The sequence below is a fragment of the Phymastichus coffea genome, unplaced genomic scaffold, assembly GCF_024137745.1.
Source record: "Phymastichus coffea isolate CEN01 unplaced genomic scaffold, Cenicafe_Pcof_1.1 PCOF00061, whole genome shotgun sequence".
In the NCBI taxonomy this organism is placed as follows: Eukaryota; Metazoa; Arthropoda; class Insecta; order Hymenoptera; family Eulophidae; genus Phymastichus; species Phymastichus coffea.
The window spans coordinates 588,222-615,978 of NW_026706872.1; the positions used below are offsets into that span (position 1 = coordinate 588,222).

Genomic DNA, 27,757 nt, shown 5'->3' on the forward strand with positions numbered 1-27,757 from the left:
TTACCAGAACAAACATCATCAATATTTCATGAAATATCGCACCTCATCATGTTTAGTGTCCAAGAATTATATTAATGTTTTGATCAATCTATGAATATGTAACCTTTTGAAACAGTGACTATTCGATGTATGGTGCATAACGTAGAAAAGTAGATTAGTACGTATATGTTAGCTCGTCACTGCGTCAGACTAGGTCTAACTAAAGTTTACCTGCTCCTACCGACGCTTTTTACCTATTATGTGTACTCATTTTTTGCAGTTTGTATTAACAATTATGATTTTGTACGCTTTGAGTAACAAGAACGGAAACATGTAAAGTTTCTCTTTAATTTATTTATTCGACGATTACCCATGACTATTTCAGCTAAAATATAACACAAATTAATACTCACGATAGGAAACAAAACAAATTATTAAAGAAACCATCATACAATTAATTATTTTTTCATTCCAAGTTACACTAAGTTTCGAGTAAACTATTTTTTTTTTCGAGGTTTGAAAGAATGTCCGTTTTGAAAATAGGTGTTTTTGAAGTTCAAATTTTTAAGTGACATTTGAAATCAATGTCAAACATCAAACATACTTGAAAAAAGTATTGACGCAATAGAGTATATAATATTTGACTTGTAAATAGATACTGTTTTAACAAAGGAAACATGCTTTTTTATTCGTAGTACAACTAATCTTAAATTTTTTCTATTATTATATTATATACTTCCATCATTTTTGTTATAAATTAAGTAACAAGTAGAACAATAAAGTGAAAACAATACATTGGACACAACTACGTATCACGTCGAACCAGTTGTTGATATAAAATACATATAAATTTACATCTCATTCGAAATAAATAAATTATATTCGACAAATTTTTAAGAATTTTGTATAAGAATCTTGTTAGCACTAGAAGAAATTCATTAAGTGACAAATATCTGAATAGTGTAAATTATTGAGCTTCGCAACGCGTTTAAGAGCCTCAATAGCTATATGTCGTATGCTAAAATTATAATTAGTTCTAAATGTTTCCAGTTCGGCAAAATAGCGCTGATAGTAGCAACTACGTTGTTGGTATTTAGTCGTTATGTCTCCATCCATGTTATGTATGCATGATCATGAAGTTAACCTTAAAATTTTGTTGACTGTTTTCCTCTCAAAGCGGGAAGATGTGTATTTGATTTTTAGTTTTTTATGTAGAAGGTTTTATTAAAATGGTTAAATAAAACAGTGTCTTTTTAGAAAGGAAAACGTAATTTTTAAATTGTTTTAATGATCTAGCACATAATAGGAAATATGACTTGCCGTTTTATACTCGAAACAAATAACACACGACAGTACTTTACTGATTTCGAAAAACAATTATACAGTATTTATGACTGTGGTTATTAGTACTGAATTCAGTTCATCTTTCCACGAAATTATTAGTATCGACTTGGAAAAATTAAGAAAAATTTTAATTCATAGAAAATTGAGTTTTATTAATTTTTGAGCACCAAAAAAATGAAGGAAGTTTTGAGCACACAGTCTGCATCAAGTTACAGTAATCATTTCGTCAACAACAATGGTGAAGCAAATCCTAATAGTGTATCTAATGGTACAAACTCAACTAGAAAATATGCAGTTTTGAGCACAGACTGGGTTGCAGCAATTGGAGAAGAGTTAGGAGTTAATCCTTTGCCTGATCCTCTTCTTCGAAAGCTTGCTGAAGATGCATCATATAGATTACGTGAAATTTTACATGTGAGTGCTAGTCTTTTCATCTTTTATTACTTCAAAAAACTTTGAGTGTAATGCAAAATTGCCTTTTAGAAATGTGTCACAAGACTGAGGCATAGCAAAAGAAAACGCTTAACCTCATCTGATGTCAATGCTGTTGTATCTAATCTTTGTGATGTGGATCCATTGATTGGAGCACCAGAACATTTGCCAGAGTATCTTCCTGATGCAAACCTTTTTGTGCCTCATGAGCGTTTTGTAGACTTAGCGCAGAAAGTAAATGAACCTCCCAGTTTTTCTCAAGTCAACATTCCTTATATTCAAGGTAAATATTGATAATACATTAACAAAAAAACAAATTCGATTTCGTAATTGTCAATATTTTATTATAGAAATTGAAATCGTTGACTCAAAGTTATCAGACGCTAGGAATAACTATGCAAAAAGGGCTCTAAAGATGTTGTTCAATGGATCACAAAAAACATTTCAGGTAAATTTTTAGTTCCTGGTGGCAGTAAGCAGTCGACTAAAGATAATAATTTAATGCAGCAATAAAATTTTTAGGTCCTTTTAAATGATTGTGCTACTAATGCTTGTTTGAGTGGAGAGGGTGTTGTAGATAAATTAATGTCCATTGCTAGGACTATGGTGATATCTAATAATGCACAGTATACTCGAGTTTTGACTAGAACCTGTCAACTTATTATTGCTATTACAAATAATAGCAAAGCAGTATATCCGTATCATCTCAACTCTGTAAGAGAAATGTTACAGTCTTAACTATTTGTAATAACAGTAATAATTTCTTTATTTATTTTGCAGGTTGATAAATTGGCAGAGTTATTACTTGAACTTTTATTAGGTCATGGTTTAATTAATCCAAATTTAGAGACTTTATTCAAAGACTGTGCTTTAAAGTTAATGTTACGATGGCCATCTGTGGCTGATAGGTTTATTCCAATGCTAAAAAATGTTCTGACAAGAAGAGAAGAACGAACCTCTCAAACAAAGAAAAAAATAATAGCCTTAGAACTTCTTGCTGGTGTCCAGCCTTACATCTTTCTTGAAGAGGAATCAAACTCACCACTTGACTTAGTTAATGTTTTAAAATTTGCCACGCCAGGTTCAGATATATGGCATAAACTTGCTGTTAGTATATTTTTATCGTATTAAACGGATTTAATAAATCGCAAAATTAAAAAATTGTATTCTTTTTAGTTTACAGTTTGTGCTTTTGTAAAATCTAGTAATCAGCCATTGAACTACTCTGTGATACTTGAAAATTTTGGAGATTCAATCCTTCCCTACTTAATTAATGATGATTTAGCAACGAAGCAGAATCCTGTCAAAATAAATCTTCCAATAATTGTAAGGAGTAAAATAAAATACGCGCCTATTAAACCAAATATCAGTGGAAGGTATACAGACAAACAAAGTGTCTTCCCAGACTCAACATTGCGAGGTTCGAGACGTGAAATAAGGTAAAGAATATACATTTTTATAATTCTGAATAATTTGGAATATGCAAATAATACATTTTTTAATCGATTTTTCAGATTCGCGTTCACCGGTAGTCGTGCTGTTCCGCCAAATAACCTTCGAAGAGTTAGTCTACGAGCAAACTATCAAATACTGAGGAACGAGTCTCAAGCTCCGTATGCTTTAGTCGCATCGCGTCGACTTTTAATTTTTAAACATAAAAAGAAACGTTTAACAGGCGCTTACAATTTGTCAAAAATGGTTCTCTGAAATGTCGAACTTAGTTAACTTTTTTTTTCTTCGAAACGCGAGGCTATTAATAAGTGATCGAAAGGAAAACAAAATCAAAGTTTATTCACACACTTTGTTTTTTTTTGACCAATGTAAAAATGTATTTATATTTTTTAATTATTTATATCAATAAAAGTTATTTTCATTTTGAAACAACTATTATTTTAACAAAATGCGATATATAAAATGCATCAGTTCGTTAGGGGCAATGTTCGCCTATATCCTTGAGGAACTTTTGGCAGTCTGCAATAGTCTTTTCCAGACGCTCCTTTGTTGCGGAACTTTGTTTCTGCGATAATTTTTTACGAGAGCTTTCAATTGAAGCTCTATAACCTGGAATGTTGCGGAATATCTTAATATGACGATCACCGGCTACTAACAGATATTCGCCGAGTGAATCGAATGTGAGGCACTGTATAGGTCCTGAAAAATCGTTCAAATTTTCATTCAGAGTAAACGCTTAAGTAAAAATCTTGGCATTTTTCTTAATGAACGTATATTACCATTAAAGACATCTTCAATCGTTGTATCGAGTTGGCCATTCACAGTTGAGTAAAATGATATTGATGAACCATGACCAATAACGATAATTTCGGCATTTGGTGACAAAGCAATAGTTGCTGGAGTGGTCCCATCCCACTGGCCCGATGAAATCAAACGAGGATCTTCTCCTTTCTCGTACTCAACTAAAAAAGTAAACGAAAAAAAATAATTACACAATTAATCTTTTATTCGCGGATTCTAGCCAAATAAGTATAACTATGTGAAAATACTTTTAGTATCGTAAAAACGATAAGTTCCATCCTTGGAGACTGTGGCCATGCGACTCGTGTCGCTATTAAAAGCAAAGTCGTAAACTCCAGACGAGTGACCAGCAAGATCGAAAGCCTTCGACACCTGTTTGAATTCGCCGGATTTGGTGAAAGCTACTTCCCAAACTTTCACATCAGGGGTAAAGCCTGAAATATAATTTGCAATCACCTTTTCTTCAGTTTATATAACAAAAGATTTCGATAGATTGCGCTGCCCTACTCCTCTATTTCGAAGACGAGAACGAAGTCTGATATAAAAGCCGTTGAGAAAGGCGATTCGTCCACGTATCACAAATCTTTCCAAAATACTAGAACGCACGTGCATATAAAGCGCGTCATAACACATATATACACGGACAATAGGAACAGCAAGTAAAAAACAACAGTATTAAGAATTAACTCGCTAAGCATATATTCAACGTCCGCGATTGCGAGTTTCAACTAATAAGCCTTGCGAGCCACGCGTGGCTGCATTTAATATTGAAAGGGACGCATAATAAATGTTTACCTGACGCAGCGACGAAGTTGCCGCAAGGTGAAATGCGTGCCCGATGAGTCGAGCCAAGAACGGTATCGACAACACTCAGCACCTGGCCCTTCAGATCCCAAATGACTAGGTCGTTAAGTTTGCTGCAAGTGATTATGAATCGTCCATTGCAAGCGATGTCCAAAGCTATTGCATCTTCCTCGTGACACTTGGGAAATTCGAGGGCTTTGCTTGCCGAAGCCGCCGTGCCGTCAGGCTTTTTCGTCACCTTGTATACCTCGATCACATTGGCTACGGCCTTATGGATGATAAAAGCTTTGCCGTCGGGCGACCAGCGTACCAAGCTCGCATGGTCGTATTCGATGTTCACTCGAAGTGACTTGCGCTCCTTTGACGACAGATCCTTTGTGCACCACAACAGCACCGTGCGATCTGAAATCGACAAATCACATTCATTTTTTTCATTATTCGTGACGCTCATTTTCAATTTAGATAATCCACCTATGACGCTCCCATCAACTGTTTTCTCTTATGCTTACTGTCATTCTCATTTTTCAAATGCAAATCATGATAATGATGACTATGTCAAATAGGAGTTTTATTTGCATTTTTAGCGGTTCAATTGGAGCTAAGTATAGGATAGAAAAAGACATTGCATTTGCCGATGATATATTCACGAGAATGGAAAATTTTATCAAGTTTTAATTTATGCTGTTTTGAAACTCAAGGTTATTGATTGGACGGGCATATATTAGTTTTCGTTAAAGGATAGAAGATTCGAATGAAAAGGATATTTCAATAAATAAATGCTGATATTATAGATTCATAGAAACGTTCGTTTTATTTCTTTATTGTACGAGTAACATTGTTTACACTGCAATTAATAATAAGAATTAATCTACGATATTTAATCTACGGGTTTTTATCATCTATAATTTTTAGGCGGCGGTGGCATAAGTTCTGTGTCGTCGTAAAATCTGTGATTAACGATATAGTCTAAAAGATACTGCTTAGTTACGGGATTAGCGATAGAATTACAAACTGCTTTGGCAGTATTATACGAATTGGGAAAGGATTTGTCAGTTCTCTCCCTCATAAACACCCATTGTCCATTTACACACTTGCACTCGATAATTTTATTATTCAGCTCTTTCATCTGCTTCGTTATTTTCATTTTGTCAAACGGCACCGGAAGTCCACCAACGTACAAATGACCAATCGAACGACGCAAGATTCCTTCTCCCGATTCTACGACTATTTTTAACTTAAAATCTACAGAATTCAACGATAATGGCTTCCACTTTAAGACGTCGGGACACTGATTTGTTTTGTAAGGTTCCTTGGATGGTTGAAAGATTAAACCATCCGGTTCGTGAGTGAGCTGTCTAGCAAATTTTTCCCCTAAAAGATTATTGGCTTGTGTTACATCCCAAAATTGTTTCAATCTGATCGAGAAAGGCTCCTGCTCTCTAATTATTCGACCTTCCTTCATTGCTCTTACGCGACCACCGATGATTTCTCTTTCGATAATGTTATATCGATTTGGATGAAACGGTAGTTTACTGACGTCTTTACCGTCGTACATGATCACATCGTAAGCAAGATATCTAGGGTATTTCTTGCCTTTGTCTTCATCTATTACCATTTCCTAAAAAATAACAGTGACATGTGAATATGTTATACATAAAACATGTATTCCTCTTATAAAAAAGAGAACCGGACAAACTAAAGCCAGTTTATTCAGTTATTGAAATATTAGCATTGAAAAAATGCAGTAATTACAACCGTGAACGTCTAGTGTAATATATTATTTGCGTCGTAAATAATACGATTATAGAAAACTGTAATGTGTTGAGATGTTTTAGAAACTTTTTAATGATTTTTCAACATAGAATTAAAACTTCATTGATAATATTTTTCAATCATGAATATCAACGTAACTGCATATTTATTTACCAATAAACAATAGTCGGCTATATATTGTATCAAATCATGAGAATATTTAATGCATATTAAATTTTCGATTTTCAACTATAAAAGTTTTAATTTATATTCATGCATGAAAATGAATGCGAAAAAAGATGGAAAAGATTGCAAAATAGGTATTATTAGTTATTCAAAATGCTTACCCCATCTAAAAGGGTGTCTAGTAATCTCCTGTTGCAATCGCTGACGTGAAGAAAGGTAAGCGTTTTTACTTCGAAAACGCTATTGTCTCGATCGATGAAAAACACTTGGCCATCTCCCTGAATAAGCATCATATATCTAGTACCATCAGCTTTCCAAGAAACTCTGTAAGGCTTTTGATTAAGCAGATGAATGTTTTCCAAGTCCATAGAAACAGGCTGAGATCCAGGAAAGCCAGAATCCTTCCAGTGGCATATTTCTTGCACTCGTCTTTGTATACCAGAAGCTCGCTGAAAGTCCAAAATCGGTTTGACTCCTGGAACTCCTTCCATGAAAACTGGATTCTTATTAAAGTGATCCTTTTTCCTCTTTTTACGTGCTGGTTCAAGTGAATCCGAGCCTTCTCCACTTTGATCATCATCTCTCTCTTCACCATTAGAATCATCATACTCTAAGCACCACGCAGGTCGTGGCGGCGGACCAGGTGCATCATTGGGATCATCGAGTCTTTGATATAATTCTAAAATATAGTCACCCTTATAAATACCAGGAGGTCTAGCTTGAGCAAATAGTGCCAAACACGCATCAAGACTGCCCTCATCAGTTTCTACAAGATAGCTAACTATAAGAAATCCAGTTCTATTGAATCCATGGGTACAATGTACACCAATAATCTCTAATGGGTTATGTGCAATGAAGTTTTTACAAACTTGAACAAATGTTCTTGTTTGATCTACAGAAGGAGTTTCTTCGTGACCCCTGCATTGCAATTTTAAGTAACGTATACCATTTTTCTCTACTTCAGCCTTGTTATAGAACCGAGATGTGTTTGTTAAATCTATCCATAGACCTATCTTTTGCCGCTGGCTCTTTAATGATGCGAGTAGCATGTCTATTGAAAAGCGATTTTCCTCTGGTACTTGACTGTCATATTCCGATGACAATGGTGTTTTGAAAGCAAGGAACTTATTATTGATAAGTTTGATAGATTTTCGAGGACAATGAAGCCAACGATCTGGGATTGTTCCCCTGCCATCTTCTCTATTCCAATTTGACATCTTGTACTGATTCTTCTGTATACTAAATATCTGTATCCATGGAGAAGTCCTCTACAAGCCAACTGTAAAAATATTTAATTTTTATTATGCACAACAGAGATAATAAGACATATTTTTAATTGAAAACAACTTTTATATCACTTAATTCAGTAACAATAAAAATATGACTTATAAACACAGTGATTTAAAAGCAAGCTGTAGCAAAAGGTAGAAACAAGAGTCAAATCTAACCTTGATCCAGTAAGTCAAACGGTGGAAAATTAATGAGAATGCTACGTTTTTCAACGTGCTCTCGGAGCGCTTGTTACTATAACTGTAATCTAGCAATAATACATAGATATTGTGCAATATCTAACACTGAAAAACTCGCAAAATCAATCGTGAAAACACAGCTGTCACTGAAAGTCAATGTTCGTCGTTGGCTTCCGCCATGTTATTGAGGGTTTTTCCGTCTGGAGAGCGACGCATGAACTAACGAGTTGATGTAGATCGTAGATATATATTGCCCGTAGTTAAGAATCGGTCATTAAAATCACCGAGCATGAATGAATACTCCATCTCTTAATAGTCAATACAGTACAAAGCCATGAAAGATGTACTATGAATCGACGAGGAGATCAAATTCGTCATTAGCAATGAATGTAGATAATTTTTGAAGTTAATTAGCAATGAATATAGACACTTTCTTAAGTGTCTATATTCATTGCTATTAGGTGTAAAACTGACTCGGTCTATTTAAAGGTCAAGGCCACGACGCACGTGCGGTCGTGCTGCTATTGACCAATTTAAAGGGCGAAGCGATATCAGCAATACATTTCGAAGAAAACACAGTTACGTAATTCCAAAAAAAAACGTGAGTTCGCTACTGTTCACGATATTTACATAGAAAAAAGTCAAGGTTGAATATACTTTGGTGTTTTATCCATCCGAAACTATTCTAAATTCTTCTTCGTTAGTATAATGCAAACGTGCCAATTTGTTAGTCATGTTATTTCCCAATGATTCCAATACGGACAGCGTGCACGCAAATGAGAGTATTTTTGTTAAAGTATTATATCGAGCGACTAAAAACAATGACTGTACGTTCGATCAAAGACATTGGAAAATCTAGGTAATTGTGTTTTGTCGATGTTTTATCGAGTTTCTATCAAGAAACATAAAAGTGACGCATTCACCATCGAGATCAGATAATGTTTCTTATAAATTGCTGTCCTTTTTTTAAAGCGCACGCGAAATTTGATTGTCACGACCACAGGAAAGTCAACACAATCGTCAGTAAAAAATCACATAGAAAGAGAGAGAGAGCGAGAGGGAGAGAGAGAGAGTGGACGAGCAGCTCGTTATGGTGGCATCGACGTCGAAGCCCAATAGAAATAGAAAAAACGAATAAAAAAGTAGCCTAAGAATCATAAAAGGAAGGTCACATGAATTTCAGCTTATCGTTCGAAATGGGCTCAAGTGATAATCTTTGAAGCGCTTTGACTGCCGGTAGCACGGCGGTAAAAGCGTAGAAATGTAAAGCGCTCACGTGTCGATTTTATTTATAGCGGTGGCGGCAACAAGGAGAGAAGGGGCGCTGGCCGACCAATAAAAAGTTCACTGGTAAACAACTTTTCAGAAATACACGTCCGCCGCCAGAAGTAGGCACCCCGCGGACAAACATTTCTCAAAGAGGCGACAAAGATAAAGTGTGCCAAAGAAGGAGTGGCCACATTCGCAGCAGAACCAATAATGGACCGTTTATCCGCGCATCGATGCACACGCGCGCACCGCTATCGGCCTTGGCGATTGACGCGCCGATCGCGATTTACGTAATTCAAGAGACGCGATCGCCAAATACCCCAGCGGGAAGTGCTAGCGCACAGGTTTCTCATGCCTTCTTCGTGCATTGCCGCATTGCGCCTAAATATTTATAAGCCCGCGCTCGAGATGCTCATTCGATTTCGGATATGGGCAAGTTCCGATTCGCCTCTCTGCTACGCCATCGAACACCTAATACGTTGCAAATGTTCGTCACGACGAACAAACAACCGACTGACTTTCGCGATGAGGAACGGACGATTGCGCGCTCCGTGGCGCTATTCTCGTCGAAACCATCACTTAAATTTAACAATATTAACTTCCTCGGATTCGATATCGAAACAATATGTTCCAGGTAAAGTTATTTTATAGCACGCCGTGTCTTAAATGCGCGTCCAGCGCACGCGTTTCCGTGTCTTAAGTGGCTGATTCTGGCACCTTATATAAACCTAACTTCCCACCGGTTCTCTACGCATACTTGATTTGTTTTTAGTTATTATTGCAATAATTGAAATAAATAAAATACATTCATAATATGATAGTAGTAAATTACGATACAAGTGCTGGAAAGTATATTCTTGTCTCGCTTCGCTCGGGCGTAAAAGCCACACGAGACAAGAATCTACTTTCCCGCACTTGTATCGTAATGTACTATTATTCATACAATCATACTCATAATAAAATAATTTGAAACATTCTCGGACATTGAAAAAACTTCTAATGAAAACAAAAAGTACACAAAAAACATTGATAAAACTATTTAAAATAAAAAACCATTTAAGAATATTTTTTTAACAGCATCATAGAAACTTATTAATAAACCTAATCAATAGTTTCATCGAATAAGTGGTTTTTCCATTTTGGGCTTTATCGACCATTTTTCAGATAATATGCTCTATCTTCAGATGTAATCAACGAATAGAGCTGAAATTTGATTTCATGTTTCAAACCATCGAAAGAAGGTAAAAAAACCTTTAAAAAAGAAGTAGAATTTTCATACAATTTCTACTTCTTTTTTAAAGGTTTTTTTACCTTCTTTCGATGGTTTGAAACATGAAATCAAATTTCAGCTCTATTCGTTGATTACATCTGAAGATAGAGCATATTATCTGAAAAATGGTCGATGAAGCCCAAAATGGAAAAATCACTTATTTGATGAAACTATGTCTAATTGAAACTTAGAATTAATAATTTAAGTTTTTTCATCACTTTTCATAAGTAATAGTGCAGTTTTTCATTATTATTTTATTGTTTGCTGCACCTAGTATTTTTATTCAGAAAGACTGATTGGCCGCACGATACGAAAAAATGACTGTCTGAACGCACTGGAAATTGACAATATTTTTTATTTCCTACTTATTAAATTTCAGATTTGATTTAAGAAAATTTCATTTTTTATAGAACTCATTTTGGTACAGAGTCATCTGGCGCATTTATGACACTCGTGCTACAAAATAGTATACGATACGCGTGTCTGAAAAATGATAAAAAATTTTCAAACGGCTATATTTTAAAAACTAATAAAGATATCGAAATCGGATTTTTTTCAAAATACTTATAATACCTTCAAATTTCGAAATAATTACAACAATAATCAATAAAAAATTTTTTTCGAAACCTTTTGTTTAAACAATTGCTACTATCTCAAAAAGTATATTTTTTTTTGAAAAATCCTTGCCCCTGCGTATTCCTGAGGATTTTTGCTATCGAAATCAATCATAAAATTCAAGGGCCCGACATCGGAAGGTGTAGCCCTAATTAGAAGAAAACGCCTCAGCGTAAGACCACGAAGACCTTCCGCTGCCGTTGCGACGTACACCGAGGCATCTTCTTTTGATTAGGGCTACGCCTTCCGATATGCCGGGCCCTTGAATTTTATGATTGATTTCGATAGTAAAAATCCTCAGGAACACGCAGGAGCAAGAATTTTTCAAAAAAAAAATATACTTTTTGAGATATTAGCAATTGTTTAAACAAAAAGTTAATAACTTTCGAAAAAAATTTTTTATTGATTATTGTTGTAATTATTTCGAAATTTTAAGGCATTATAAGTATTTTGAAAAAAATCCGACTTCGATATCTTTATTAATTTTTTAAAATATAGTCGATTGAGAATTTTTTATCATTTTTCTTTAATTGTTAAGAACTTTTGATATAATTAATGTATCGTCTTTAAAATTTGGGAAAAATCTTACTTTTATGTGTACAACAATTGTGCCAAATTAAAAAAAAATCCGCAACCTAAGGTTTACAAGTCAATCGAAATAGCCAAGAATTACCCATATAGTCATGCCATATTTTCGTGCAATGCTAATCGTCCTTGTCTGCCTGAACGTCTGCCGAGATGATTAACGAAGTGTTTGACTTTTCACTTTTATGGCCTTGTTTGTTGCCGGACAAAACCTTATTTCAAAGAGTGTTTAAGGCATTCTTAAAAGTGTTTAAGTTGTTCTTGAAAGGAACGAGACCCAAATCAATTACTCAGACAACGTACTGTGATAATTGTTTGCTTTTCATTTACGAGTTTTACGATCGGCTTACGATAATTGTTTTTGCGCCCAAAACCAAAAATGCATTTGATGCATTGTTCGTTCATAAGCTTTGCAGGCTCACAAGGAAAGGAACACTTAACGTTGATGCCTTTTGCCGATACTGGAAAATTGTCTTCTCGGTTTACAAACAAAATGCGCATCGTTATTAGCTCGTTTGCCAGAAAACGAGTAATTATACGACTGTATTAGTACATTACGATACAAGTGTCTGAAACGATGGATTCTGGCACGGCGTGAAGTACTCGCGCGCTGCGATCATAAAGCGATCACAAAGTTATTAACAATTAAAGAAAAATGATAAACAATTTTCAAACGGCTATATTTTAAAAACTAATAAAGATATCGAAGTCGGATTTTTTACAAAATACTTATAATGCCTTAAAATTTCGAAATAATTACAACAATAATCAATAAAAAAATTTTTTCGAAAGTTATTAACTTTTTGTTTAAACAATTGCTAATATCTCAAAAAGTATATTTTTTTTTTGAAAAATCCTTGCTCCTGCGTGTTCCTGAGGATTTTTGCTATCGAAATCAATCATGAAATTCAAGGGCCCGGCATATCGGAAGGCGTAGCCCTAATCAAAAGAAGATGCCTCGGTGTACGTCGCAACGGCAGCGGGACGTCTTCGTGGTCTTACGCTGAGGCGTTTTCTTCTAATTAGGGCTACACCTTCCGATATGTCGGGCCCTTGAATTTTATGATTGATTTCGATAGCACAAATCTTCAGGAACACGCAGGAGCAAGGATTTTTCAAAAAAATAATATACTTTTTGAGATGTTAGCAATTGTTTAAACAAAAAGTTAATAACTTTCGAAAAAATTTTTTTTATTGATTATTGTTGTAATTATTTCGAAATTTTAAGGCATTATAAGTATTTTGTAAAAAATCCGACTTCGATATCTTTATTAGTTTTTAAAATATAGCCGTTTGAAAATTGTTTATCATTTTTCTTTAATTGTTAATAACTTTATAATCGCAGCGCGCGAGTACTTCACGCCGTGCCAGAATCCATCGTTTCAGACACTTGTATCGTAATGTACTAATACAGTCGTATAATTACTCGTTTTCTGGCAAACGAGCTAATAACGATGCGCATTTTGTTTGTAAACCGAGAAGACAATTTTCCAGTATCGGCAAAAGGCATCAACGTTAAGTGTTCCTTTCCTTGTGAGCCTGCAAAGCTTATGAACGAACAATGCATCAAATGCATTTTTGGTTTTGGGCGCAAAAACAATTATCGTAAGCCGATCGTAAAACTCGTAAATGAAAAGCAAACAATTATCACAGTACGTTGTCTGAGTAATTGATTTGGGTCTCGTTCCTTTCAAGAACAACTTAAACACTTTTAAGAATGCCTTAAACACTCTTTGAAATAAGGTTTTGTCCGGCAACAAACAAGGCCATAAAAGTGAAAAGTCAAACACTTCGTTAATCATCTCGGCAGACGTTCAGGCAGACAAGGACGATTAGCATTGCACGAAAATATGGCATGACTATATGGGTAATTCTTGGCTATTTCGATTGACTTGTAAACCTTAGGTTGCGGATTTTTTTTTAATTTGGCACAATTGTTGTACACATAAAAGTAAGATTTTTCCCAAATTTTAAAGACGATACATTAATTATATCAAAAGTTCTTAACAATTAAAGAAAAATCTCACTTTTATGTGTACAACAATTGTGCCAAATTAAAAAAAAATCCGCAACCTAAGGGTTACAAGTCAATCGAAATAGCCAAGAACTACCCATATAACAGGGCTGTCATATCAATATGCTATTATCAAATGCTTTTATCCAGCAAGCCAAATATACGTGTTTGCGTACGAGAAGGTGTGGATAAAGGCGGTGAAAGGGGTACGTAGTGGGCATGGTAGCTGGCAGGCATAATGAACATAGAACGGAGATGCGTGGTGTAGGCCGCATGAGAAGGCCAAGAAACTTCCACTAAACTTCGCTCACACGAAGAAAAGCGGATCGAGAAGACGCAACTGAAGGCCAATGTAATTCGACTTGTCCGTTTGAGTTTAGAAATGTGCGTGTGAAGAAGAGGACGAGCGTGAACTCGCGACGAGACACGTACAATCTCATATTATCGCGCTTCTATACACTAAAACTAATTCAATTGATTTTCGTACGTGAACCTCATACGTACTCTTCTTAGATTGAAATGGAACTGAATTGCATTTGGAAGCTAGCTATTCCAATTATTGCAACATTAGTTTATGATATAGTATCAGGCTAACTTTCACCCGATAATGAACATTCCGAGCAATGCACCACACTAATCATTAGAATAATTTTTTATCTCGACACAAGCCATCTACATATCAAAAGAAACGCACGAAGGAGTTTTTTTATCTAATGGCTTTGAATTATTTAGGCAAATCGACGTACGCTATGCGATCATAAAATCTCAGCTTTGGCCAATCGTTAATGACAAATATCTACCTATAAGCATGTGCTTCTATAAAAGGGTTGACGACCTCGTCAAAAACCGCCTTCATTCGACGTAATCGTGATTCTTTTTTCGAAAACTTTGAATAATTAATGATACAGCTACACAGTCTCTCAAGAGTTGAGTAATAAAGAACTTGTGAGCATTTATAAATGACTCAGAAAATTTCTTCAGCAGTAGATGTTACATAGATACGTACGTAATCGTTATATTTATTAATAATTCACTGCGCAAATGTCAATGAATTTCAATCTCATAAAGACATTGATCTGACTTGTTTGATATCAGGTCAGAATAGTTTTTTTGAAAGATGGAAAAATAAGTATTGTAAAAGCGTACATGTCTTTGTTTATAATACATTCCTTTTTCTTTATCAAATTTCCAACAATTAGCCGTAAATAATTTGCTTTACTTTTTGCTAAAAATAAGCTTTCTTTCCGATACATTAAAAGCTTCACGACAACATTCACTGTCACAGTCGATCAGTAAAGTAAATTTATATCATCGTCGTGAAAGTACACTGACAAATTCGAAAAATGACGAATTTAATTTTTACTGCAGGCTGGGATTTAGTTTGAGTTCCGTCACTGCCAACGTTATATTCGTCACGTTTTTATCTGCTTTTTTACAGAAAACATCGTGTTGTTACTGTAGTGCAAAAATTCCACGTAAAACTTTCACCATTGAAACGGTAAAGCCTTTAGGTTTAACGTCGCGCGACCTTTTGTACGTACTGTAAACTGTACGAAACACGCTTTTATCAATTTCATCAAGTCCGTTCAATACAAATAAGTCATTGAAGGACTTCGTCGCGATTGTTACGACGATTGACTGAATTGTCTTTATTTTATTCTTATATCATAAAGCACAAGTATTTTTTTTATAGAATATGGGCTCGGTATTCAAATTGTTTTCATTCGTCCAATCAGTCGCTATGAAAAGCTACAGAGGAATGAACGGATTGGCGTACGAAAACGTTATGCTTTCTAAACGCCCGTTACGCAATGGTTAGAATTTCGTAATTTTTTTGTAAAATCATGACGTGCCACGCGTTAGATAATTCACGGAAATGACGAAATGTTGAAGAAAAACATCACGTAAAACTATCTTTTACGAAAACAACGTTATATTGAAAACGATCATGAAACTTTTATGTGCAGAATAAACAGGAGAAAATAACAGACGTTGAAAACCGCAGATAAACTGTTTTTCTTTCCCGCGATGCCAAACAAGCAACAACGACAAAAATACGAACGATCGTGTCTTTATGTAAGGATATAGTTATTAACGCGTTGTGTTTAACAACAAAACAATGTATTTTGAAAAACTGTTATCGTCAACACGCGGCCGAAATAATGCAAAAGTTTTGATAATTCCTTCCATACTGACGTAACAATATTAGTTTTTATCAAGCAACATTGAACAACATTCGAGCGAAGAAGTAGGCAAACATCGTGCGCCAAACCACAAACTTTTTATTATTTATTCAATATTGCATACGTAAAGTACCCCTTTTTCTTATGTCAACAAAGAACATTTTAATGCCTCATGTAAAAATTTTCTGTTTGTCATTAATCCTAGGTATCTTTTGTATGACTTTTATGGATCTGAGCTTTTGATGATTGCACGAGCTTTCACACTATGGACAGGCAGGCTTCGCTCGCTCATTTTTTATTTATATAAGTAACATGCGTTCGATGCTTGAATCAAGTCAAAATTGTATATTGAAAGGAAATGAAGAATTTCCAAATATATTATATGCTGGCACCTGAGTCGGCAGAGACAGAGAGAGAGAGAGAGAGAGAGAGAGAGAGAGAGAGAGAGAGAGAGAGAGAGAGAGAGAGAGAGAGACGCATCAGATTCGTTTCTGCTTTATTTTTCTACATAAATCAAACTGTAAGTTTTTTCCAGACAATTAGATTTTCTTCACTTTTACCATATTCATCTATGATCATAAACTTTTTGTAGGATATCTCCATATTAAAGGATATAATATTTTAACTAAAATATTATCAATCAGTTATAGCTAAGTCAGCGCTGTATTCTCATAATAACTTTCAATTTTTATTTCAACAATCAACCTAACTATCAATTTAAAACATTTGTTTACGTTTATATATTTAATTTAAAAAATGTTTTAGAATAAATAACTGCAGTGATGAGTCGTAGTTACTTATCAATTTATAATTTTTTTCATTGTTGTTGACGGTTATATGAAGCTAAAATTCATAAGTTGTATTGAAAAAAATTATCCGTCCAGGGAATAAAAGTAATTAAAGTAGATCATTTGGATTATTTATTGTCTTTATAAAGTTAAAAAATTATCTTTTTTATTTTTTATTTAAATATTTAATCGATAATTTAGCTTGAGAAACGTCTATATGGCTATTAGCGTCTATTTTCTCAGCATGTTAGCTGCTGTGCTAAATTGTATTATATGTGCTCAACACGCGTACAAACTTATAATATATACTGTCACATGACGGCGCAATCTTCTTCATTGAGTAAAAGTTGTACTTTTAATACTTGAAGGAACACACAACGAGAACATTATGAAATCGCGATATTATGCACGATGACTTATTAATTTCAATTAATATTGTATCACAAAGAGTGAACAATTGTCTTTTGTTCTCGTGAGCCTGTATCACGACAAGAATGAGTTGCTTTATAAACAGTGAAAAAACAAAATCAAAAAAACGTGGCGTATCTCTCTTATTCTACCTATAATATTCAACGAACTGATTAGCAATTCACAAGACAAGTACAATCACGTTCCTCCTCGCAAAATCTCTTGAAGTCACGAATTTGGCCGAATTTACTTCCATGAGGATACATGCGCAGACAAAAGTGTGACCATGTACAGATACTCACGTGACATTGCAAACAATTCAAAAATACTTTTAATATACAGTTTCATGCAAACAGTTCTTAGCTGGGATTTTGAATATTAATTTTTTTTTTCAATCACGTGCGTTCAACTTATATAACTCGTACTGATCTTTACAATGACAAAATTAAATTTCCTTTAAAGTTCATGTGCGTTAATTTTAATTGTTAATGTAGAAAAATGGTTTTGAGTATATAGTAAAGGAAATAGTCGAAGGTTAAGACTTTTTAAGTAATACTCAACTTTCAAGTTTATTATGTTTGAAGGAAATTAACAATGTATGAAAGTGATCTACTTAATATATATATGTTCATTATTTTTTTTCAGTGTATTTACGTAAGTTCTAATACGCCTTAAATTTGTATAAACTTGACGGGTTCAAATTGCAGTAGTGACTGGCAAAGAAAATTGCGTGAAGAAGAATGCTCGTTATAGAGCAAGCGACCTAAATTTCACGCGTTTCAAAAATACAACTTCCAGTATTAGTTTTGCCGAAGATGTTCTTCAAATGATGCATACGGTATTCATCGCATGCATCACTCTTTCTTCATATCACCCCCCCCCTGTCTCTGACAAAGTGCTCTTTACAACTCTAACAATAGTCAATTCAAAGTTATTTCCTGATGTTAAAAATCTTCATAGAATGGTTTTCTAGTTTTTAAAGATTAGATAGATAAAATATATCACGTAAATTTATATAAATGCTCTAATTGTATCTGCGATAATTTACGAAGATACTTTTGTTGGAAAATTGAATTTTCTTCATTCAATAATGAGATAAAATATACATCATTATGATCATAAAATATTTTGCCAAACAAAGATAAAAAAGAAATGCACCTTTGATACTTGAAAGCCACGCGACAATTTCCCTTTCCATAGCGCACGTTCGTACTCTCATCATACATGTAATGATAAAAATTTGTACGCGGTTGTGCGAACTCGTCTCGCGTTTACTTTTGCGAAGAAAATTGGTACGCGCTGGTAGCGAAGGCGAAGGTGACTCGGCGTCAACGTCGACGACAATTTATCGAATGGAAGGCAACGGCAACATCTCGTTCCGATGGAAGAAAGTTGTTACCGACTGATTTTCCCTTTCGCTTGTTTTTTTCTTCTTTTTTTCTCTCGGCTCCCATTACACCTCGTTACGCCCTGGTTCTGTGTCCTTTACTTTGCAATGTTTCTTCAGTAGCTATTCTCGGATTTAACTTTTTATCTTTTACTTTGTACCTGTGGACGAATGCTCGTTTAACGATTTTTGCGAAAGATCGGACATTTTCATTTATTATGTGGAGATGATTGAGATATCCATATTTGATATTACTGTTTCAAAATTACGTCTATTAGTTTTAATAAATTTCGATTATTCTATCTACAGTATTATTAAAAAAATACTCAATTCGGATATATATTGGTATTTAAGATGATCGTGAAATGTGTGCAAATTATGAACTTAAAAATGTTTTCCAAAGAATGTGAAAGTAGAAAGTGGAAGAGATTGTATTTTAGCGAAATATTAAGAGTCAAAAAATTGATAGATTTGAAAGTTATGAATCATGCTTTTAGACTTTTATTTTGAGTCGATCGAATTAATAGTACACGATATGTGTGTGCACGCGGGCGCGTACGCGTGAGCGTGGGTGTTCGAAGATTATTAACCAAATAATTACAGATCGTAGTCGCGAGCTGTTGACAATAATTTTATTATCCACTATAGGTAGCGATGAAGGTGTGGTGGCGCCAAGCCACCACGATGGCTACATATACCAGATATATTTCTCATAATGAAATTGAAACTCAGAATGAAACTGTTGACACTTTCAATTTTTTTCCCAAGACTTTTTTCTTCATAATTCACGTATATAATAATAACTACAGTCGTAATAAAAATGTGGTAATAAAAGTGTGTATTCTTTCTAGTATACACATGTCAGTTACCTCCATCTAACTTTTTTATTAACTTGTGTCGTCGACCATTATTTTAAAATTTATTTTATTGAACAGAAGAAAATATAATAATATTTTAATTAGATAAATAAAATTAAAAAATCTTTACCAACAACTTAATATCATTAACGTACGGTAATATTTTACTAAGTAATTAATTAAAATCTGATTGTCATGGAATATTGTACACATTATGAATGCACATTAAATGATTTCTAAAAATTTGAAAGTCTTATTCTACATGGCTCTTTTTTTATAATTATGATATAAGCTAACCAATTGTTTTATACATGAATTATTTTATGCAAATCAATATAAAATGGTATTCTATATTATCAACATTTATTTCTACATGAACGATTTTACACTAATTAACTAGATCGAAGAGTATTCAACATAATCAATTTTTGATGAAAATATAAAAGATTATTTGCTTTCGATGCACGTCATGCATATCAGCGCCAAAGACAATGTAGAAATAAATTTTGATAATGTCGAATACCATTTTACGTTAACTTTGCATAAAGTAATTCATGTATAAAATAATTTGTAAGCTTATATCATAATTATAACAAAAGTGCTATGCAGAATAATATTTCTCATTATTGATATAAAGTAAATCATGTGTAGAATTTTTTCACATAATTACTACTAAAAAAATTTATGTACAATCAAATTATGTAAAATATTTTATACATTTTTCGTTTAACATTATGAGTTGGTCATGTGCAATATTACGTGTTCAACAATACATATTTTCACATTCATAACGTGTAGAATATTCCGTGACAATCGGATTTCAATTAATTATTCGGTAACAAACTATCGTGCATGAATAATATTAAGATATTAGTAAAGATTATTTTATTTTATATATTCATTTTTTAAATAATGGTTGAATGAAATCATATAGAAACGGTGTCTGTACGAAGTAAACTGGGAGGGGGGGGGGCGTTGCGGATCACGCCTTTGAAAAAATATATAATTTCAAGAAAAGATAAGAGATGCAAAGAATTTTTTTAACAAATATAATTTGTATCAAAAGTCAAACTTTACGTTTTATCTCTTTAAAACTGTGCATTACAAAAACTGCTGATTTTCATGGGCAAGATTGTACAAACATTGGTATTACCGTTCGAAAACTGGCAATGAAGTTAGCCGTGAAACTATTTGAATTATTGCATAACTAAAATATTATCTAAAATCAGTATTAATATCAAGTATAACACTACAGACATATCTCAGTTAGGTTTAAACACTCACAAATCAAAGTTTGCAAGAAGACGAGAGAAGGTATAAATAAAGCCTGTTTATATTAAAAATCGAGAACTGGAGAGAAGTGCGAAAGGGATCAGAGCTGGAGAAGAAAAATTGACATGGTCAAACAGACATAGTACATTACGATACAAGTGCGGGAAAGTAGATTCTTGTCTCGCGTGGCGTTTACACCCGAGCGAAGCGATTTAATTATTGAACGAGCGTGCGGGAAAAACGCCCTTTGCGCACGGAGTATCGAAATGTTAGAAATGGGAGGGCGGACGGTGTAATATGATAGTTTTCTGATGTACATGGAATAAGTAAATTAATAAAATACAAAACAATTATCAAATATGAAGATATATGTTTATTAAAAAAATGGTACATAAAAACTTACAACTAATGATAACAAAACGCAGCTTAAACGGTATTATAAAATGTACGTCAAGGGGGGGGGGGGATTTTTTTATTTATAAAATGTTACGTTTGTACAATGAATATGAACAAGTCTATATGTATATTTCTTTACAGTCTTGACGGAATAAAAAAAATTCGATTCATTACAAAACAAACCTATCACTAACTTACGAGTTCCTAAATAAAAAAACGCAGAACAATTGTACCTACATTTAGTTACACATAACATGTAACGCGTACGATACATTTTGGACGTTTTGGACGTACTATCGGTCTACTAATAATTTGATTGTTCTCTTGAGACCATAAATAATATACTAGGTACAATGCACTCCTTGCATCCTCTACCGGGTTATGTTCATCTTGTTGGACGCGTACGCCCAGATATTTCTTTGTCAAATATCGTAAGCTATTCTTATAAGGCAAGCCGTTGTCGTGAGGGAACAAATGCGTAGTATCGATGACCGTTGGATGCAGGATCCTTAACGCGCGCAAATCGTTTTCTAATCCGTGTCCAATAAGAATAGTGTCCGCAGAGATAAACTGTCTGAGTTCATACCGCACTTCCCACAGTTTTTTCGCGTTCACGAAATCTTCGGCGCGAAGGCCGCTGAATCGTGTGTTATAATCTATGATAGGATTATTGGGTTCGACTATCTCATCGTAGACTACGACTCCGTTTCGATCGACCAATGTGACACGACCAACTTCGAGACCGCACTTGGTAAAACACATTTCACAATCCATACTATAAACGCCGTAGTTGTTGTCCTGACGCTGTACAGAGATGGTGTCGATGAAATCATCGTAAGGCCCGTTGTCGCCCTCGACGACTCCCGTCCAGACGTGAACGTTCGCTCTAGAGCAGCCAGGCGCCCGTTCGCCCGCGTCGCAACACATCCACATCCCACCCCTAAATTTTCCCCAGTGATATTGGCAGCCGTCGGAGTAGACGTAGTCTCCATTTAAGCTCGACACGTAAAACGGCCGAGAGCATCGCGAACAGCTACGTTGGAGCACCGCGTCTCTCGTACTGTAGTAAATTTCGCCGTCCGAAGAGCTCTCCAGGTCCTGATCCGAGTTATCGGTAGAGCTGACGCCACTGCCACAACCGCTGTCCAGGGCGAGATTGTGCCGTTTGCGAGGTACGAATTCCCGTGCATTGGCATCTAAGGTGAAGGGGTAGAGCGGACGGCGGGTGAAAACCTGGGGCTTCTGAGAGCAGATAGTCCTGCGGCCTTGCGGCGGGACACGGTAAAGGATCTTGACGTTCCCTCCCGGTAAGATTGAAGGGTAGCCGTGGTCAGACATCTGCGTAGTGGTGAGCTGGTACTTCTTAAGGGTGAACCACAAGTTGGCATCACTCTTATTTTGTAACACGACTGGCCTGAAGGTATCCAGTGGGTTGCCGCTGGGCCGCGGCGAGAATTTACCAAACGGATCGGGGTTAAAAAACGGATCGTTCGAAAGCACGCCGTTGGTAATAAACGAATGAGTCATTTTGGAGCTACGCATTGTTTGTTTGATTTTGTCCTGACCAGTTCTGTAGCGACGACGCTGTAGTTGACTCTTGTGCTGCTTTGTTGGTAGCGGTGGAGGTCGACCGTCGTCGTGCTCACGGCGTGGCGCGCGAGTGCGGTTCTTGCGTTGTCTCCGGCTGAGCACAGGACGTCGCGGCTCCTGATCCGATGATGAGGACGATCTGCTGGATCCGGTTGGTGATGGGGGTGGCCGAGGTTGTACTGATGCGCTACTCAAGTTGATGGCGGCTTCTTTTGGGAAACAGACAGAGAACACATCTCGTTAGTTGTTGTGGACTGCTTGTTTGACCAGTGATTGGTTTTGTTAATCAGACAATCTTTCTGCTTCCCCGGCACACTGTTTTCTTTCGGGTTATGCAGTATTTGTCTTATTTGGCATGTCCGTGGGATTATCTTTGCTCCTCGCGCGTGGTCTGTGAAACGTCGAGGCTAAGTGAGAGAGACGCGCAGTTTCTCACTCGAAAACAACTCTGTGGAAGGAATGCATACACTTTTTGACGAGCCACCCTCTTTTACTTACTTGATGAGAATGACGAGCTGAGTTATAACGTGATATTATCACGATGACGCGAGGCAAAGCGTTCTGTTAACCGGATAGATGATGATGGCGGTATCTGCATCGGAACTCCTATAAGTTCGGCGTGAAATACTTGCTTGCGAATTTCTAACGGATACGCGTACGCATGAGGAAAAACCGTTTTTTTGACACGGAGATTTACGTGGCCAAGCGCTATTTTTTTAATTTAATTACTAGCTATTTTTAGAAACTGAAATTTCGATTATCAATCACAAAGACTGCTGATGCTCTGCTGAACTCTTACAGATCTCATCAAAATTTCCGACAAAAGAAAATAAAAAACTGCATTTTAGTTTAGTGTCTTCCGCGTGAACAATTGTGAACGGTGTCGTCGTCGACAACTTGATGACGTAACAGTTCAATTACTAGGCAATGATACTCAACGTTGCTATTTTACAATAACATGCAATTACTGACAGGAGAGAAGAGAGAGAGAGAGAGAGAGAGAGAGAGAGAGAGAGAGAGAGAGAGAGAGAGAGCGGGGGGGGGGGGCAGACTGCAACTCAATTAAAAGCGTTAACACAATTAGGATAAATCAAGTGACAATCGACACGCGACATTAAGTATAAGTGGGAGAGATTAGATGGAGCAAAAAGTTACAATTTGTTATGTATAAGCAGCAAATCCTAGTCTTTCTGTTTGGCTCCGTTTTTTTCCTTTCATACGATCATAAATATTCTGTAATTGTTGCCGTAACTTGGGATTGCGTCTCACGTGTAATACGCGCTCGGTATATAAGTTTTATTATATTGTTCGCGAATTTGACGAAAATGCTCTGACCGAGATATCAATGGTTACGAACTAGCTTTGAAAATTTGTACAAGATCAACAAGAAACGTAAGGATAATCTGAAGAAGCAGCGACAAGTGGGCACGCGTTCGACAACGCGTCGAGAAGCACGTTTCAAGGGAATCGACCAATAGCGGCGGGAGCAAAGTTCACCGGGATACAGCCAAAAAAAGGGATGATAGAACGAAAGAGCAAGATAACAAATACATAAGATTCTTACCTTCAGCACAGCTGGCCAGAAATTTCCCGTTGGCAGAGAAGTCGATTTGAAGCAGAGGACCTGTGTGACCTTTGAGAGCACCGAGCATCCACGAGTGACTAAACTCCTGCTGTGCCTCACGACGCTTTTTGCTCTTCGCTGTCTTCTTGCTGCTGGTGCTCGAAACTGCGTTCACAAGTTCGCGTTGATCGGCGTGCTGCTGAACTTTCTGTTGAGTCTTCTCTAAAACGTCTGAAAAGCACAGAGTAACTGAGATGTAACTGTTGATTTGCTAAGACCTTTAGCGGAGCAAGTTCCGGTTAAGAATGACTTGCCGCGAAGAAAATTTGCCCTAATATAGTAAAATGGCTGAGGACTTCTTGTTCTCTGATTGGGCCTTTGCAAGGGATGAAGAGTAGAAGGGAGAGGGCATGGACTATCTGACCGAGTTAGCCGAACGAGGCATATTTTGGAACTACCCGCATAGCCGTACCGTCTCTAATTGCTCGTCATTTATGGGGTCTGGCGACTGCCGGATTAGGGAATCCCCATAATCTGTATCGTAGATTTTAAGAATTTTCTGCACGACTTTGTTATTGATGATTTACGACCGGGTTTTATAAGATAGGACGGATGCTAATTTAACAAGGCGACCTTTGTATTTGAAAAATTCGTCCAGGCTAAAGCGAAACTTTTAGCAACCCTAAATCATACAGTCCAGATTTAAATAGGCATATGGTGCTCAGAGAAAATTAGAAAGTGAAAGTTTATGATGTCGATATGACATTTACAAAGGACTAAAGCGAAGGTGCCTTCGTGTTAATTTAGTTGACTTATTTCCATTCGGAAAAAGATTCAGAGATATATATGTATATAAAGTAAAATATTATTAACCATCATTATTTTAATATTCAAAATAATAAAATCTAGCAATTATAATGTATATTAATTTTGTACTTCGTTTCATATTCTTTTCTACAATAACCCCTCTCACCACGTTTATTATATCCAAAGTATTGTATTTGTATTTTTGTGATTCTGCATTCTCGAACGCGCCAATAACGAAAATTATAACAAGACTAATATTCGTTTTATTCCGGCTTTATATTTATTTTTTTGCAATGATTGAAAAAGGTACGATTCAATCAAGTCAATAATGACCCGAGACCATCGTGCTAACACAACCATTAATGACCCTCCTTCTCCTCCCTCGTTGAAATCGGTCGAATAGTTGCACAAACATCCGCGAACAAGCGCACAAGCCCCTTTGTTGAAGTTGGCAGAAACACGAACAAAATGAATAAGAACGTAGACGTAATTCCGATAGCAAAAGATAAGAATATATTTGTTCTATGGTCACACCTATATAAACTCCGATAATTACGTAACTGTGTGATTTTCTTCACTTATTTGATAATTTCTTAACTGATAGCATATGTATTTGGTTACATGAAGAAATTTCTAAAGCAAAGCTAATTGATTGGTAAAAAGTCTTATACGAGGATTGCATCAGTTTCGTAGCGGTGCAATGTCCGTTTAATGAGCATCATAGGAATGAAGTCGTATGGAGATGAAACCTGTAGCAACGGCCAACTTGGCCCATTAATATTACATTTATATATAACCTGCACGCCAGGACTTTTATTTTAGCGACGTCGTCTCCGCATACCGGAAGGATACACTCACGAAGAGAAGAAAAACCCCAGCCTGAAAGCACTGCACGAGGTGCCCTTGCTTGATCTAAATTCCAGGCTGTATCCAACAAACTTTTCTGATAAAGCTACCCGCAATACGCGAAAAGTCGTTTCTCACGTATCACCATCATCGTTAAACGTTAGTATATAAACCCTCCAACCTTTTCTGCAGATTTCATTATTTTATAAATGTAGGGCTCTTTCGCAAGCATAAAATCTATATCAAATTCGTTATTTCTCTCCGACTAGCCGACAGGGATAAGCAAATACATGATTTGCAGTACATTGCGGTACGGTGTTACAAAGGAGGAACATTTTTTTCTCATTACGCACCGCATGTATGCAGCGTGTATGAAGATAATTTCTTTGGCTGTAATCGCTTATTGTTTGTTTGCATATTTATTACACGCGATCGACCGCACTTTCTTCCTGTTTTGTTTCTCTTGGCCACGACCGTACGCGACATGAAAGAAAAACACTGTAAATCATCAAAATGAAAAAAGGGATAACGGTGTAGACTAAATGTCCCTGCGTAAGGTCTTTCACCTCGGGTTTTGATCCAATAATAATAAATGCAGTTGTTTCCTAGTAATAATAATAATAATAATAATAATAATAAATCAAAGTCAAAAAGGAAGATAATTTGTGCATATCGCAATGTGCCGATCGAATAATTAGACAAAAAATCACCGTGCAAAAACCACGTGTATCTCGCTTAGCTCTATACGGCGGCGGTACGGTTTACTGCACATAGACACGTGTCTATCGCGCCGTGTGTGCGTTCTCTCTCTCTCTCTCCTCTCCGACTCGCTCTCTTACTATTTGCCTTTTCTCTATCTTTCTCGCATACATACTCGCTCTTGCAATGTCAGGGACATCCAGGCGTGCTCTTATATGCTTTGGCATAGATTTATCTTTATTGAGGTGAGTGGGTCTCATTTACTTTCTTTGTATACATACTTGTATCTGGCTTGCGCCTCAGGAATAACAGGTAGATGAATGCACCGCCAACGAGAATGCTCCCGCAGCATAGCAGTAACAATTGCATCGGATCCGTCATTTTTTTATCGTTTCGTTTTTTCTTTATTTCGTTGACTCGTCGTCTTCGTTTTTTTTTTTTTCGAAAGTTCAGTCCGTGATAGACACGAGGAAATTCGCTCTCACGTATTATTTTTTCCTTGCGCACACAATCCGATAATCACCCACGCACGTACGCTCACACCTCGTGTTGTACTGCCTGAGGCGGCGCTGCTATTCGTACGGCGGAGCAACGAGCACCGATTGTCGAAACTCGCGAGAAGGCCAAACTCCTAGTGGGTTCGCTGAACTAATATGGCGGCAAATCGCGATCTCTTCAAATCTGCTCATCTTTTTTTCTTTCTTCTCCCTCGTCTTGCTTCTGCGAAGCGAGCAACGAACTTGTGCAATTACAGTTTCGTCGCGTTGTGAAACTTGAGCACTGTTTTTCTTCTGATAGCGAGCTAACAAAAAACGTGGACTACGTTTCAAAAGGAATCGAGAGACGCGACCGAGTTGAGTGAATGTGACGCGTGTCTGGCAAAGTATACAATCGAAAAGAGGAGAGAGTGCGTGTTTCCTCATCAACGGATTATATGATTCTGGCGTATGCTGCGCTTGTCTAATAATGCGAGTCGTGCTCGCGAGTG

General features: G+C 36.1%; 2 protein-coding genes across 9 annotated transcripts; one reads left to right on the top strand and one right to left on the bottom strand.

The window, feature by feature from the left end:
- Positions 1-428: 428 nt before the first annotated feature.
- LOC131666784 (uncharacterized) lies at positions 429-3,592 on the top strand. Its single transcript, XM_058939693.1, has 7 exons — positions 429-1,737; positions 1,807-2,038; positions 2,106-2,203; positions 2,278-2,469; positions 2,536-2,862; positions 2,932-3,194; positions 3,270-3,592. The coding sequence occupies exons 1-7, from the start codon at positions 1,498-1,500 to the stop codon at positions 3,460-3,462; spliced, it is 1,545 nt and encodes a 514-aa protein (XP_058795676.1). The 5' UTR covers positions 429-1,497; the 3' UTR covers positions 3,463-3,592.
- LOC131666782 (mRNA-capping enzyme) lies at positions 3,574-27,757 on the bottom strand. Of its 8 annotated transcripts, XM_058939691.1 has the most exons (6): positions 27,051-27,757; positions 24,418-24,648; positions 4,804-5,214; positions 4,257-4,442; positions 3,987-4,169; positions 3,574-3,906 (listed from the first exon to the last, which is right to left on the bottom strand). In XM_058939691.1, the coding sequence occupies exons 1-6, from the start codon at positions 27,148-27,150 to the stop codon at positions 3,683-3,685; spliced, it is 1,335 nt and encodes a 444-aa protein (XP_058795674.1). In that variant the 5' UTR covers positions 27,151-27,757; the 3' UTR covers positions 3,574-3,682. The 8 variants fall into 8 exon arrangements, with proteins under 8 accessions (XP_058795674.1, XP_058795675.1, XP_058795671.1 ...); XM_058939692.1 differs by lacking the exon at positions 24,418-24,648; XM_058939688.1 differs by lacking the exons at positions 3,574-3,906; positions 3,987-4,169; positions 4,257-4,442; positions 4,804-5,214; positions 24,418-24,648 and adding exons at positions 5,589-6,430; positions 6,912-8,029.

Coding starts and splice junctions, on each gene's coding strand:
- LOC131666782 (XM_058939685.1), bottom strand. CDS start 27,150: ATGACGGATCCGATGCAATTGTTACTGCTATGCTGCGGGAGCATTCTC. Junction 24,649..27,050: donor GAGGCGCAAGCCAGATACAA/GTATGTATACAA, acceptor TGTGCTTTTCAG/ACGTTTTAGAGAAGACTCAA. Junction 23,063..24,417: donor TCTGGCCAGCTGTGCTGAAG/GTAAGAATCTTA, acceptor GTTTCCCAAAAG/AAGCCGCCATCAACTTGAGT.
- LOC131666784 (XM_058939693.1), top strand. CDS start 1,498: ATGAAGGAAGTTTTGAGCACACAGTCTGCATCAAGTTACAGTAATCAT. Junction 1,738..1,806: donor GATTACGTGAAATTTTACAT/GTGAGTGCTAGT, acceptor ATTGCCTTTTAG/AAATGTGTCACAAGACTGAG. Junction 2,863..2,931: donor ATATATGGCATAAACTTGCT/GTTAGTATATTT, acceptor TATTCTTTTTAG/TTTACAGTTTGTGCTTTTGT.